At 41.8% G+C, this 14,643-nt stretch overlaps 1 protein-coding gene across 1 annotated transcript in view; it reads right to left on the bottom strand.

Annotated features, from left to right (window-relative positions):
* Positions 1-14,643, bottom strand: part of si:ch211-186j3.6 (neural-cadherin) — a 384,844-nt gene that overhangs the window by 75,430 nt on the left and 294,771 nt on the right. Inside the window, exons 29-30 of the mRNA XM_041985518.1 lie at positions 8,377-8,504; positions 7,516-7,639 (exon numbers count right to left, since the gene is read on the bottom strand). Coding sequence (XP_041841452.1) covers positions 7,516-7,639; positions 8,377-8,504 — 252 coding nt within the window. The remainder of the gene's footprint in view (positions 1-7,515; positions 7,640-8,376; positions 8,505-14,643) is intronic.

The following is a 14,643-nucleotide window of genomic DNA, read 5'->3' as shown; positions in this document are numbered from 1 at the left end:
CACTGTGCATCAAAGGGTCAAATGTGTTTGAAGTTTCATTTGTTTAAAATCAACTTATCTGTTTGAACTGATGAGTGCAGCTCATTCATGCTGCTGATCAACATTAAATGAACTTTTTTTTCTCCTGGTTTTAAAACGTCATTTTTTATTTATTTATTTTTGTTTTTGTAGATGTTTGTAATTCCTCATGTTTGGTTTAATCTGAATTTAAAATGACATGAGCCTAAGGCCTTTCTTCTTTCCCATCCTCATCTGACTCATGTATACTCTCTCCATCATTAACTCTTTCTTCAGAAAGTGATGAAACTTAACACTGAAACAGTCCTCTGATGGAAACCACCAAGACGTTCTGAATACTTAAATATGTGTCCATTCAGTTGCACTTATAACACGAATGACTGTCCCTGAAAGAAATTGTCTAATGGAAATCCGGATTAGCTGTAACTTCAGGAATCGTTCAGCCACATTTCCTGCTGATCCTGTTATTTGGTGTATGTATGCAACTCAGACGAGGCAGACTGGGAGTTGTTCACTGGTCAATGACGTGTGTGGTGTTTTGACACAACTTATTATGGAAACCCCCCACTAAGCCAGCTGTGTGAGGTAACAGAATATTTTCTTCAAACAGTAAATGATCTCCGCCATTCCCTACCGTCCTGTGTAGGCTCAGGATGGACGAGTGAATCAAAAACAAAAGTCAATATAATCCATTTGTTTCCTTAACTAGACAATTTTTTTTTTTTTTATCAACTGGCTTATAGCAAAACAGTTATAATGTGGATCATGTAATAAATGGATTTGTCTTAAATACATTATAATTTGACTGAACTGTCTGTAAAAGTGCATGAAGATGACTTCGTTGTGAGTAGGTGCTACACAATTAAGATCAACTGAATCTAAATACATTGTGATCCATCCATCCACTTTCTTCCGCTTATCCGGGGTTGGGTGGCGGGGGCTGCTCATCTCGATGTGGAGGAGCAGCGACTTCTGACCCTATCTTTAAGGGAGAACCCGCCCACCCTGCAGAGAAAACTCTTTTCGGCCGCTTGTATTCGCGATATCATTCTTTAGGTCACTACCCACAGATCGTGACTATAGGTGAGAGTAGGAACCTAGATAAATCGAGAGCTTTGCTTTTTGGCTCAGCTCCTTCTTCACAACGACAGACCGATGCAGAGTCCGCATCACTGCAGAGGCTGCACCGATCCGCCTCACTCCATCCTTCCCTCACTGGTGAACCAGACCCAGAGATACTTAAACTCTTCCACTTGGGGCAGGACCCCATTCCCAACCCGGAGAAAGTACTCCACACTTTTCTGGTTGAAGATTATCTTTGCCTGAAATTAAAACATGTTTTATGATCTGAAACCTTTAAATAAAGACTCCAGCTCTTAACATTTTAATTAAATTCGTTATAAAGGTTAGTTTGTTTTGAATGGTTGTCCATTCAAGGGATTTTGACGTCCACTGTTTAAATTCAGAAAATATTCTATATAAAACAGGGATCCTCAATCCTGGTCCTCGATGGCGAGTGTCCAGCAGGTTTTAAAAGCTTTCCCGCTGCAAAACACCTGATTCAAACTCAGACGTATGCAGAGCCAGACATGAAGTCTGCAAATTACTTATTGATTTGAGTCAGGTATGTTGCTGCAGGTAAAAACGTCTAAAAACCTGCAGGACAGCGGCGCTCCAAAGACCAAGATGGATGGTCCCTGCTATTAAAAAAATCAGTTCATATAAACTTCACTACTTCACTATTATGTAGGGGAGACCGGGGACAGTTTTAACAATTTTGACATTTCTGTCTCTAACGGTGACAGAAATAAATAAAAGGCGTGGAAAATACCTGTGCAACAGAAATGCATGGCTTGATCTCAAACACAAGGAGTGAAGTGAGCCCATAGTCAGGGTCAGTCGTAACAGGCCATCGGGTGAAATCTTACATTATGAAATATGGACCATGACTTTTCCATGACAAGATACTGAAAGATTTTTTTTCAAAACTCTTAAAAATGCTGTGGTCCCACAGAGCAGGAGTTACAGAGTAAAGATAAACTGAGTTAAAGGGGAGCTTAAATTGCTATGTTATCTACTGTGCTGTGTGAAGGCTTGTTTTATATTATTATGCATGAATTGTTTTTATCATTTAAAGCACTTTGTGTTGCCTTTGGCATGAAAAGCTCTTTATAAATAAAGTTTGGTTTGATTTGAATGTGGCCTACAACACAATGTTGTCGTTCAAATCACACTTTTAATACATTCATTTAAATTTAGTTGTGGTCCATTGTAACAATTTCTAAACCATTACAACCTACCCCATGCAAGTGTGTTACAACTGTCCCCGAGTGCAATATCGATGATCCAGCAGCACAGCTAACAACTAAAACATTGCCACAAATAACCTGCTTAAAAGACAGCTAAACAGACACAATCAACATGATATATGTGTGACAAGTTCAACTACAAAGCAAGCTATGTAATCACAAAACAATTTGGGTTAAAAAAATTACTTTTTCCCAAAATTAAATTTTCCTCACAAATTTTGCTGTGTTAGCCTTCACATGCAGACTAATGACTAAACTGAACATGTGCAGAGTGAATTAGATGATTCCTAACTTCTCCCTGACTGGAGCAATTGCAAGTGTTACAACTGTCCTCGTTCTCCCCTTGTGCTCCACACCAGACACATATTTACCCACAGTCCAGATGCTTTATTATTTCTATTATAAGATGTTTTGCTGAGAAACATTGCAAATCAAACAAAGCTACTAGCACTCAAAACGCCATTAGCCCAACAGCTGTAAGTCCAAAACTCCTCAACCAAAAATGGAGTGACAGATGTGTCAAAACCACAGGAAAACTTGGATAAATGTATGTCTGAGAGCTAAAAGGGGAAAGAAAAGCAGAAAAATGACAGCACAAGAAAGGAAAGACTTAAAAACAATGGAGAATGACAGCCAGTGGGATATGACCAAACTCAAGAATAGAAATGTAATTATATAATCAAGAAAATAAATAAATAACAGTTTTGTGCATTTTCATCTTCAGGGAGACATCCTTACATCCTCTCCCTCTTTAGCTGAAACCAGCAGACTCTCTAAACCATTCACTGTGTACAAAAGCCCTCATATCACACTTGAAAAGGCTTAGTGGAGCCAACACAGTGCTGCTATGCTGTACGGCCCAAAAACAGGTACAAAGTAATATCAGAGTCAACTACCTTTACCACTTCGCAGGCACTCACATCCCAGATGAAACAGAGGATGTTGCTATGGCAATGGAAGTGAAACAGTAACACATTCAGAGGAAGGAAGGAAATAAAAAACACCACCACCAAAGGAAAAAAAAAACTCACACAATGCCGGAACATGTCCATCATTATTAATCATCAGTACGCCTACTGCTGCTTGCTTTTTTGGAAATTTATTATCCTCATGTCCGCCCACACACATCAGGCAGATTTCTCTCATTAGTACACAGTGTTTGTGCAGCCCCTTGTTACATCTCTGGCTAAGGTAAACCACACCAACTCCAAGACCTCAGCACAGCAGGATAATAAACATAAATCCTCTATAGCACCACTACTGAGATCTAACATCACAATGCAGCTGTACAGAGCCAGTTCAGTTATGAAAGCCACACTTAAATCAAAGTGTTAAACAAATCGGTCTCATTAGTGCAAAAAAAAAAAAAAAAAAAAAATACTAATACTTTTAAAAGCATTTCCATTTCTACATTAGCAAAGAGCAAATGATCAGATCAAACAGAAAACAGCCTAGTCATTGTGTGTGTGTAACAGGAGTGACAGATGCCTAGTAATGAACCTGTCTGTACTGATACTGACCTCATTAAATGGAAGAAGTAGCCTAGAAGTGACTGACAGGCTGAACAGGAGCAGGCTCATGATAATAGGCTCACATAGACTTTTTTTCTTTCGGCTGGCTGGTAGTCCTTATCTATTAACTCAAGAGCTCCAGCGTACTAAATGTTCATGTGCATCAGCATTGCGTGGTTGACTGTGCTGATAAGTTGTTGAAACAGACACAACAGACACCCTCCCTACCTTTCATATTAAGGTTTTGGATAAAGCTTATAATTAAGCTGGCTTGGGTGACATCCCTTTGGTTATGCTGCTACAGGCCCACCCCATGATGCACTGGGCCCTTCCCGCCATTCTTCTCTTTGCTCTTTACTCTCCATGCATGACCACACTGCTCAAAATATAAAAGGAAGACTATCAGAATTTAGAATCATACTCAAAATAAAAGTGGAAAGATTAGATCACAGGCTGACCCAACGTCTGGAAACCCCTCAAGACAATTCAAAATCAGGTTCAGTAGTGTGTGTGGCCTCCATGTGCCGGTACGCACTCCCTACAACGTCAGGGCACCTGATAAGATAATGGATGTTCTCCTGAGGGATCTCATCCCAGACCTGGATCAGGGCATCAGTCAACCCCTGGACAGTGTGTGGTGCGACATGGTGGTGGTGGATGGAAAGGGCAGGCCAGTCCATAGCATCAATGCCTTCATTATGCAAGAACTACCCAGGTCCCACTGCAGCGGCATCTGATCTGACTATGGGTCTGAAGATCTCATCTCAGTACCTAAGGGCAGTCAGGGTACCTCTGGCTAGCACATGGAGGTCTGTGCGGCCCTCCAAGGGTATGCCTCCCCAGACCATCACTGACCTACGGCCAATCCAGTCATACTGGAGGATGTTCCAGGTAGCAGAACATTCTCCATGACTCCAGACTCTCACGTCTGTCAGATGTGCTCAATGTGAAGCTGCTTTTATCTGTGAAGAGCACAGGGCACCAACAAAGAATCTGCCATTCCTGGTGTTCTCTGGCAAATGCCAATCAGGCTGCACTGCGTTGGGCCCCTCTTGTGTACGCTGTGCTGGGAGACCTAAGAAACGTTTTTGCCCCAGCACATATTAATGTGCCGTCCTGGGTTAGCTGCACTTCCTGAGCGACTTCCGTGGGTTGCAGACACCTCCCTCATGTTGCCTCTAGTGGTGAGGGCACTGATGGCAAAATGCAAACGAGACCAAAAATAAACCAGAAAGGATGAAAACAGGGAAATGGTCTGTGGCCACCACCTGCAGGACCATTACTTTGTAGGTGTTGTCTTGCTAATTGCATCTCATTTGCACCTGTTGTCTGTTCCACTTGTACAACAGTGGGTGAAATTGGTTCACAATCAGTGTTACTTCCTAACGGGACAGATTTATATCCCAGAAGTGGGACAGCTTTTCCTTCCTGTTAAAGTAGATTTTTATTTCTTCACTGTCACCTTGTGCAGCCCAGCATGGAGGATTGAATAAAAGAGGCGATTCGATGGAACCATTGGTTTCTTTAGTTAAGTAATAGTCGTAGGACATGGTTTGTATGAAAACAGATATAATTGGACTAATGTAAATCATAACAGCTTTGTTTGGATTTAATTGAGTTATATCTGTAAAAGCACATTGAGATGACTGTCATGAATATGTGCTGTACAAATAAAGCTGAACTGAAGAAAAAACTGAATTTTTCTTCACAGCACAATTCTTGGTAATGCTGGAACATGAATTTGTATCATATTTGATGTCCTTTTCATTTCTTTCAGAAGTTATATCATATTGAAGAAGAAGAGTACGATTCACCCGATGCATTCAAATTCTTTACGAAGAAAAAAGAAAGAACAGAATATGAAACTACTTCAGGTGTCCTGCTCTGACTCTTTTAAACCAGATATTTTATTTCTTTACACTCCTCATTTTTATTTGCTACTTTGAGAATTTTTTCATTACTTTAAATCATGTATTTTAAAGCATTTTTGTTACTGCTCATATATATGAGACCTATAAAGTTAGAAAAGCAGTCCTTTGACACCATTATTCACGTATCTGGGACGCATAGCTTTTACCTTTGTTTGTGACTTAAAAATTTGCGACTTTTGAACCCTTCTGTAATGTTTTTAATTTTTTATGTAAAGCACTTTAAGTTGTATTGTACATGAAATGTGATGAACAAATAAACCTGCCTTGCTTTGCCTCACTAAATCTCTTCTTCAGCTGCAGTTTACAGTCTGTAACTAAAAGTGTGCACACTCTGTTGGAAACCTTGAACTTGCAGAGTTATTAAATGTAATGATTAATGCTCCTGAATTCCTCCCCTATTGTGGATAACGTCCTTTCATGTCTACCAAAGTTTTGGTTTGATGTGTGGTCCTTTCATGCAGAGACTGATGAATAGCTCAAGGATACAAAAATCTCAACTGAAAAATGATTTAATCCAGATTTCAAAAATAAATATACTAGTTGAATTTATTAATAAATGGTTCCATAAAAATACAAAATATTCCTTTAAATAAGGTCATTTTCTTTCTAAATAATATGCATGAGGCTATCATACCCGTTTCAATGTGAGTGTTTCTGCATTTTCTATTCAACATCCTCCACTTAAACATTCAACATTTTGGACCCAGAGAGTCCTTTGTTCATCACTGCAGTGTTCAGGTTGCTGCTGCAGCCTTGTGTAAAGATCCTCTCAAAAAATATCTGCATACAGAAGGCAACAATGCCACCATCTAACTGCTTGGCAGTCGTGAATTAATCATGCATGAATAAATATTACCTTTGAATAAATAAAAAAACCATAACAAATGTCATTCCACTTAAATAACTCATTTTTATTTGACTATTCATGATTTCTATTAACAAAAATCACCACATTACAACATTATAATTTCCTTTTGTAGAATAATAAAGTATTTTTCCATTCCATCAAATTTTTCATAAATAAGTCAATAAGTAATAAGTCAAACATTCTGTATTTTGAGAACTGAGTCAAACATTTAATTTCCTATTTTCTGCTGTATGAGTTTCGGTTATCTGGGAAGCCACACCCTAACACAGCTTGTATTTTAAGGAACCCAAATTTCAGTCTAAATACCAGCCATGTTAGGCAAAAATCAACTGTTTCAGACTGAAATGAGCTCAATTTAACTAAGTCATTGTTTGATTTGTTGCCAAGCCAAAAACTACAGTAGAAAAGGCAATTTTAACAAAACATCTGGCTTTGTAAGGCTGTTGGTTTCACACAGGAATTTTACACCAGAGCCCTCCGCTCATACAAAGATGATTTGGGTTTAGTTGGGGCTGGGCTTGGATTTTCATGGTTGAACATGGAGTCCCTGACTTTTTAACTCCAACACACCAGCAGAGGGTTGAAGTCTGACTGCAGGAGGAGGAAGGCTGGTTTTTCATTTCACTCTCACAGAGCATGTGTGTAGAGTTTGAAAGCACTTTGAGGTTGAAGTTAAAAGTGTTAAAAACATCTCTAAAATGACACAGGAGCATGGCAAATGTAGAAAAGTGTTATTAATCCATTTATCAGCTAGAGTGCAGGTGTGAGTTTGGGTCTGCTTGCCTCCTGATGTTCAAATGCTGGCTTGGTCATGCATATGTGTCTGTGTGTGTGTGTGTGTGTGTTTTTGCGTGAGGCTGTATAATAATGTTTTTTACCTTGCTGTCCACAACGAGGTTGCGGATGCAGCCAGTGAAGTGTTTGTGCTGAAGCTGAGGGTAGATGTAGGGGATGTCCTCATTCACACCTCCAAGCTGGAGCACTTGACTCATGTTCAGGTGTCTAAAACACACAATTACACCAACATGCACGCATAGCAATTAGGTCCCAGAGTACAATTAACAAATGTTTGTCAAATCACATGTTCAGTATTTATATAATATGTTTGAAAAAACAGGAGCGGTCACAAAGATATTTTATTTGAGACAAAAAAAAAGAAATAAAACTAGAGACACAAAGACAAAGGGGACACATCACTGAGAAAAGTGAAGTGCGTCTTTCATTCTAATTAAAATTTACACATGGTGGGAAAGATTGAATATGTCTACAAAGGCTTGTTTGCCTAACACTTAAACATAAATAAAATCTTAAAATGAATTCTTTATCTCACTGATATCCAGTGCAACTCAACCAGAACTGAGGTGATGTGATCCCACTTCTTTGTGCTAGTTAGAAATCTTGAGGCAGCACTGTCAACTAATTTTAGTCTGGAAAGGTTGGACCCACCTACAGTGAGATAAAGCTGTCTGCACAAAAGAAAAGAAAAGCAAGTTCCCTGTAACAATGTTTTTAGTTTATCTGTATCACTCTTAGCACTATACAGCAGCATATTGCATTCAACTGAAATGAAAGATCTTTTTGACTCTTTTTAGATTATATTTTTGTCTGACAGTTGAAAAAAAAGTATAAACATGTCTACTGTTTAGTAGACTGGAGACCGTGTGTGTCAGCTGTTAAAGGGTCTTAATAGTTTTATCAGTGTTAACTCAAATAAATGACGTGCACATGTCCACTCGTACCTGTCAGTGTTGGGTGTAACACCTGTCACTTCACAGGAAGAATGATCCTCAGTGGTCAACCAGCTGCCCAAACCCTCCATTTCCATGACCGGTGCCCCCGAGCATCGATCCAGGGTGAAACGTACCTCCTGAAGAGAAACAACAACCAAAGTCATGTTGTTCAGATTTAACGTCATCTCAGAAAAAAAGCCTGTGTTTGTCTTCATTTTTAGGAGTGTAAATTATGCTACTTTTGTGTGACTATTAACATTATTTCAACAGAGAGCAGCAGATGGCTCACATTTCCTTCATCAGTGAATTTTCTAAGGTTTATCTCCTTGCTGTTACGTAGATGATATTCAGTTTTGCATTTTTAAACCTAATGACTTCTCCAAATTATCTGTCCTGTTAAGCTGTATCAAGTCCATCAAGAATGGATGAAAAATAACTTTCTTAAACTAAATGCTGATAAAACTAAGGTCCCTGTCTCTGCTCCATCTGCTTTGGCTCCAGGTATCATCGAGAAGTACTGTAGTAAAACCCACAGTAAGTAATCTTGGGGTTTGTGAGTCATGGATTTCATTCTGGACCAACATGTAAATAAGTTGGTTTGCTTTTGTTTTTATTAGCTGAGAAATATCGGCAAGTTCAGACCAGTTGTTACATCTTTGGGGATGGAAAAGATCATTAATGGCTTTATTTCCTCTCATTTGGATTACTGTAATTCTCAAAGGAAAATGTTTTTATAGGACTGGGCAGCTCATCTCTGAACTGCCTGCAGGTGGTTCAGAATGCAACTGCCAGACTTTTCACCAAAACACACACATCACATCACTCCAGTTTTGAATTTCTTCCATCGGCTCCCTATCGGATCTATATTTCTATTTTAAAATATTTTAAAAAGTCACCTTGCATGACCAATTCCCTGTTTACGTCACAGATTTGCTGCAGCGTTACCATAGCAGCAGGGATCTGAGATTTCTGATCAGGGTTTGCTGGCTGTCCCTCGATTGAATTTAAGATCAGTGTGTTCTGTAAACACTTTTTAAAAGCAGTTAAAAACCTTTTTATTTAAAGATAATTTTTAATGATTTTATTAATTTTACTTTTTATATTTGTGTTTCATTTAATTCACTATGCTCTTAATATTGTTTTAAAGTTACTTTAGTAATTGTATGAGTGTCTTGGTCAATATACACATAGTAATAAACACAGTAATAATAATAATAATAATAATGGATTAGATTTATATAGCGCTTTTCAAGGCACCCAAAGCGCTTTACATTGTGAATCCATTATTCATCCACTCCTCACTCATACCTGGTGATGGTAAGCTACGTGCGTAGCCACAGCTGCCCTGGGGCAAGCTGACGGAAACGTGGCTGCCAGTCTGCGCCTACGGCCTCTCCGACCATCACCGAACATTCATCCACACATTCATACACCAGCGATGCCAACACTGGAGGCAAGGAGGGTTAAGTGTCTTGCCCAAGGACACAACGACAGATGACTGCGGGAGCGGGAATCGAACCGCCGACCTTCCGATCATTGGACGACCTGCTCTACCGCCTGAGCCACTGCCGCCCGAGTACAACATAAACAAGTCAACCTATGCCTCGTGTTTCCTAACAGGTCTAGAGCAAGAAGGTAAAGTTAAGAAAAATATTTCTTTATTCCATCCATGGTCGAAGTCTCACTAATGATTGACTTACGAAAGTCGATTTTTACTCATGAATCCCAAGACAGATTACAGTAGATACTGTTTTCACCCTTTGAGGCCTGTGGCTGTTTTCTTAGGTTAGAACTATGGTCCACTTGAAAACCGAGGATCTTGATTCTGGTGTGGTTCGCTTACCCTCCTGTTCCACTGAATGTGGAAGCACCGTGCTTTCCGCCGGGCACCCTATCACACCAGGAACGTTTCAGAGCAGAGCGCCTCTGCCGCGGCTGGATTCTCCACTTCACTTGCTAACATGAGAATTGCAACATCACGTGATAGTTGATGCACTTATGGACATTTGAAGAGACCAAGAAACCAGCAAAAGGTTATTTAGCTAGTCCAACCAGGTGTCACGTGCTTGCTCTTTAATTTTCTATACTAGAGATGTGTGGTGTTTTTCACCTCCAAGATAAACGTCTCGTCGTCCATGGTGTCAGGTATGGCGTGACCTTCTCTTACCTGACTGCTTTGTGCCCGTGACGCCAGTTAAGATGTAATGTTGATGTTTCAGAGCAAAACTTGATCCAAAGTCTGCACATAGTGTTTGATTTTTAAAATCAACTGGATCCATTTTGTTTTCCATTCACTGACTTCCTGCCTGAACAATCCGCTCTAATCTAGACTGATGCGGTCTCCAAGCGGTAAGCGGTAAAAACAGAACACCTGCGTATTTTTAGAGAAGCGGAGCACCAGGTGCTTCAGGGGTGCTTCAGAAACGCTGCGTAGCATGTCTGGTGGAAGAACTCTCATTGACTCAAGTTGCCACGATCAACCGCAAAGCGGCATAACATCCGATCTGCAGCGCATATAGGTACCAGTCTGAAAGCAAACAAACCATCCAGTGAACAAAAGAGAAGAAGTGATGTAGAGCAGCATATCGGATATCTGGCTGCCTCTACCAGGGAGGGGAACATTCTCGATCACTGTTACACCACCGTCAGTAACGCATATCACGCCGTCAGCCGCGCTGCACTGGGACACTCCTACCACAACATGGTCCACCTGATTCCTGCCTACAGACAGAAACTTAAACTTTCTAAACCTGTGGTGAGGACATCAAAGAAGTGGTCTAGTGAAGCTGCAGAAGACTTAAAGGCGTGTCTGGACTGCACTGACTGGGATGTCTTCAGGGCTGCTTCCACCAGTCTGGATGAGTACACAGAAGCTGTAACCTCATACATCAGCTTCTGTGAGGACTGCTGTGTACCAACACGCACCTGGGTGACTTATAATAATGACAAGCCCTGGTTCACATCCAGACTGGGACAGTTGAGGTCTGAAAAGGCTTTCAAAAGTGGCAACAGAGCAGAGTACATAGAGGCCAAGTACAGGTTCAGCAGGGCGGTGAGGAATGCTAAACAGCTGTACTCAAAGAAGCTCCAACATCAGTTCTCCTCTAACGACTCTGCTTCTGTCTGGAGGGGGCTCAGGCAGATCACCAACTACAAGCCAAGAGCTCCCCCCGCTGCTAACGATCGACGTCTTGCCAACAACCTCAACGACTTCTACTGCCGCTTTGAAGACCACCTGGACAGCTCTCACACCTCCCCCCACCACACCTCACACCGGCTCCAGCCTACCAGCCCCTCCCCCACCACCACAATAGAGGCTGTACACCTCTCACCATTACAGTGCCCCCTCCCCACATCCCCCCCACCATCACCTCTCTCTGTCCTTGAAAGAGATGTAAATAGGCTCTTCAAGAGACAGAACCCCCGCAAAGCTGCTGGGCCAGACTCCGTGTCTCCAGCCTGCCTGAAGCACTGTGCAGACCAGCTGTCTCCTCTGTTCACGGACATCTTCAACATCTCACTGGAGACATGCCATGTACCAGCATGTTTCAAGGCATCCACTATCATCCCAGTCCCCAAGAAACCAGGACCCACAGGACTGAATGACTACAGACCCGTCGCCCTGACCTCTGTGGTCATGAAATCCTTTGAGCGCCTGGTTCTGTCCCACCTCAAATCCATCACGGACTCACTCCTGGACCCCCTACAGTTTGCCTACAGAGCCAACAGGTCTGTAGACGATGCTGTAAATCTGGCCACTCACTTCATCCTCCAGCACCTGGACTCTGCAGGATCCTACGTCAGGATCCTGTTTGTGGATTTCAGCTCCGCATTTAACACGATCGTCCCGGCTCGTCTGCAGGACAAGCTTTCACAACTCAACGTGCCCGACACCACTTGCAGGTGGATCACAGACTTCCTGTCGGACAGGAAGCAGCGCGTGAGACTGGGAAGCCACACTTCGGACTCCAGGACGATCAGCACCGGCTCCCCGCAAGGCTGTGTTCTTTCTCCCCTGCTCTTCTCTCTGTACACGAACAGTTGCACCTCCAGTCACCAGTCTGTCAAGCTCCTGAAGTTTGCAGATGACACCACCCTCATTGGACTCATCTCTGGTGGGGATGAGTCTGCTTATAGATGGGAGATTGACCGTCTGATGGCTTGGTGCAGCGAGAACAGCCTGGAGCTCAATGCTTCCAAAACAGTAGAGATGATTACGGACTTCAGGAAGAGCACAGCCCCCCCCCTCCCCTGTCATCCTGCGTGGCTCCCCAGTGGACACTGTGGAGTCCTTCCGCTTCCTGGGCACCATCATCTCCCAGGACCTCAGATGGGAGCTGAACATCAGCTCCCTCATCAAGAAGGCTCAGCAGAGGATGTACTTCCTGAGGCAGCTGAAGAAGTTCAATCTACCACGGACAATGCTGGTCCACTTCTACACTGCCATCGTGGAGTCCATCCTCACCTCCTCCATCACCGTCTGGTACGCTGCTTCCTCTGCCAAGGACAGGTGCAGACTGCAGCGTATCATACGTTCTGCAGAAAAGGTGATTGGCTGCAGCCTTCCTTCTCTCCCAGAACTCTACTCCTCCAGAACCCTGAGGAGAGCAGGGAGGATAGCAGCTGACCCCTCCCACCCTGGACACCATCTGTTTGATCCTCTCCCCTCTGGCCGGAGGCTGCGGTCTATCAGAACCAGAACCTCCCGCCACAAAAACAGTTTCTTCCCCTCTGCCATCAGGCTTTGGAACTCACCTAAAGACTTACCTGACTGACAACGCATTAACACACTCCCCCTTCATTGGTCACTTCAATTTGTACATTTTTATTTTTATACTACAGACTGCACATTTCATTTAATGTAAATACACTACTTTACTCTTATTTATTTTTATGTACATAATTTTTATTTCCACTCTTATATAGTTTTTCAGTCTTAATGTTATATGTTCAGTTGGCTTGTTCATATCTTTATGGTTCATATTTATCTATTTATATGTAGGCACCGTCAAATCACAACAAATTCCTTGTAATGAAAGTTACTTGGCAATAAATCTGATTCTGATTCTGATTCTGATTCTGATTCTCTGCTGCTGCTCATATTGGACAGATTATTGTGAAAACTATATCAGGTTTGAAAAGTAAAGTAAAAACAAAGACCCCAAAACGGAATAAATCTATTGTCGCTCCATTTTCAGCCCTGTTTTGCTTGAGTAAAGTGTGAAAGCAAACCAAACCAAACAAAGGTGCAGCATTGTCCAGAATTGCCTGCACAATCAAATGGAGTCTCTGGACTATCCTGGTGTGAATGCGCCATAGTGAAGGGAACACTTGTGATATTTGTTAAGCTGTGTATCATCATAGAACAATATGTGAAAATCACCTCTGCAAAGACCAACTCAGGTAAAGCGAAGCAGAACAAAACGAAATAGTTTCGATTAGTTTTAGTACAGGCAGTTCAGGTGAGGTCTCTGAAGTGGCTGTTTGGGTACGGTGTAACGCCATCTATTATAAAAGTCCCCAATTGAGGGGGACCTCAGGCTTTAAAAGGTTAATGGCTACCACTGACTCTTAAAAAAAAAATCAAAATCATCCTAATCATTGGAAGATAACACCTCATGATGGAGTCGCAGGAGAGTAGTCTCTCAACTGTAATTTCATTTAGCATTATTCATCAAAGACGGATTCCTGTAATAGATGCTTTCCTGACAAGTGAACTACTACTAAAAGCTACTCAGAAGGGGTTCACAAGGACAGTAAATAATCCCCTATTAAAAACAAATCAAACCTAAAAGATGTGAACAGCTTTAGTTGGAGCTGCAGCATGGACATTTCCACCACATTTCTTTTGCCTCAGACACTTACATGGACTGGGTCAGAGTAACATGGTGCATATTCCCACACAGGTTTACAAACCAGTCTGTTTCTGAATGAACATCAGGCCATGTTTCTACAAGACACTCTGTAGTTAAAGTGTAAACAACTGTCTGATGATGTAAAAATCCACAACACGGCTCTCGCTTGAATCATTTTTAGGTCTGAGTCATGGTTTTCCTCCTCTGATACTCCACACAACCCACAACCAAAGAAACGAAATTTTACCTGAAGAAGTGCATTTAGAACATGACTGTTTGGACCTGTTCTTTTACAGCAAGTTAATGCATTACATTCACACACTGCACCGCAGACACTGCTCGTGGTTTTCAGCTGCTGAAATCTCTAGGAAGCAGCATTGTCTGTGCAGCCGCTCATCTCTGACTGTCAAACAACCAGGTC

The sequence above is a fragment of the Melanotaenia boesemani genome, chromosome 1, assembly GCF_017639745.1.
Source record: "Melanotaenia boesemani isolate fMelBoe1 chromosome 1, fMelBoe1.pri, whole genome shotgun sequence".
Lineage (NCBI taxonomy): Eukaryota > Metazoa > Chordata > Actinopteri > Atheriniformes > Melanotaeniidae > Melanotaenia > Melanotaenia boesemani.
This window is presented reverse-complemented; position numbering and strand designations above follow the sequence as displayed.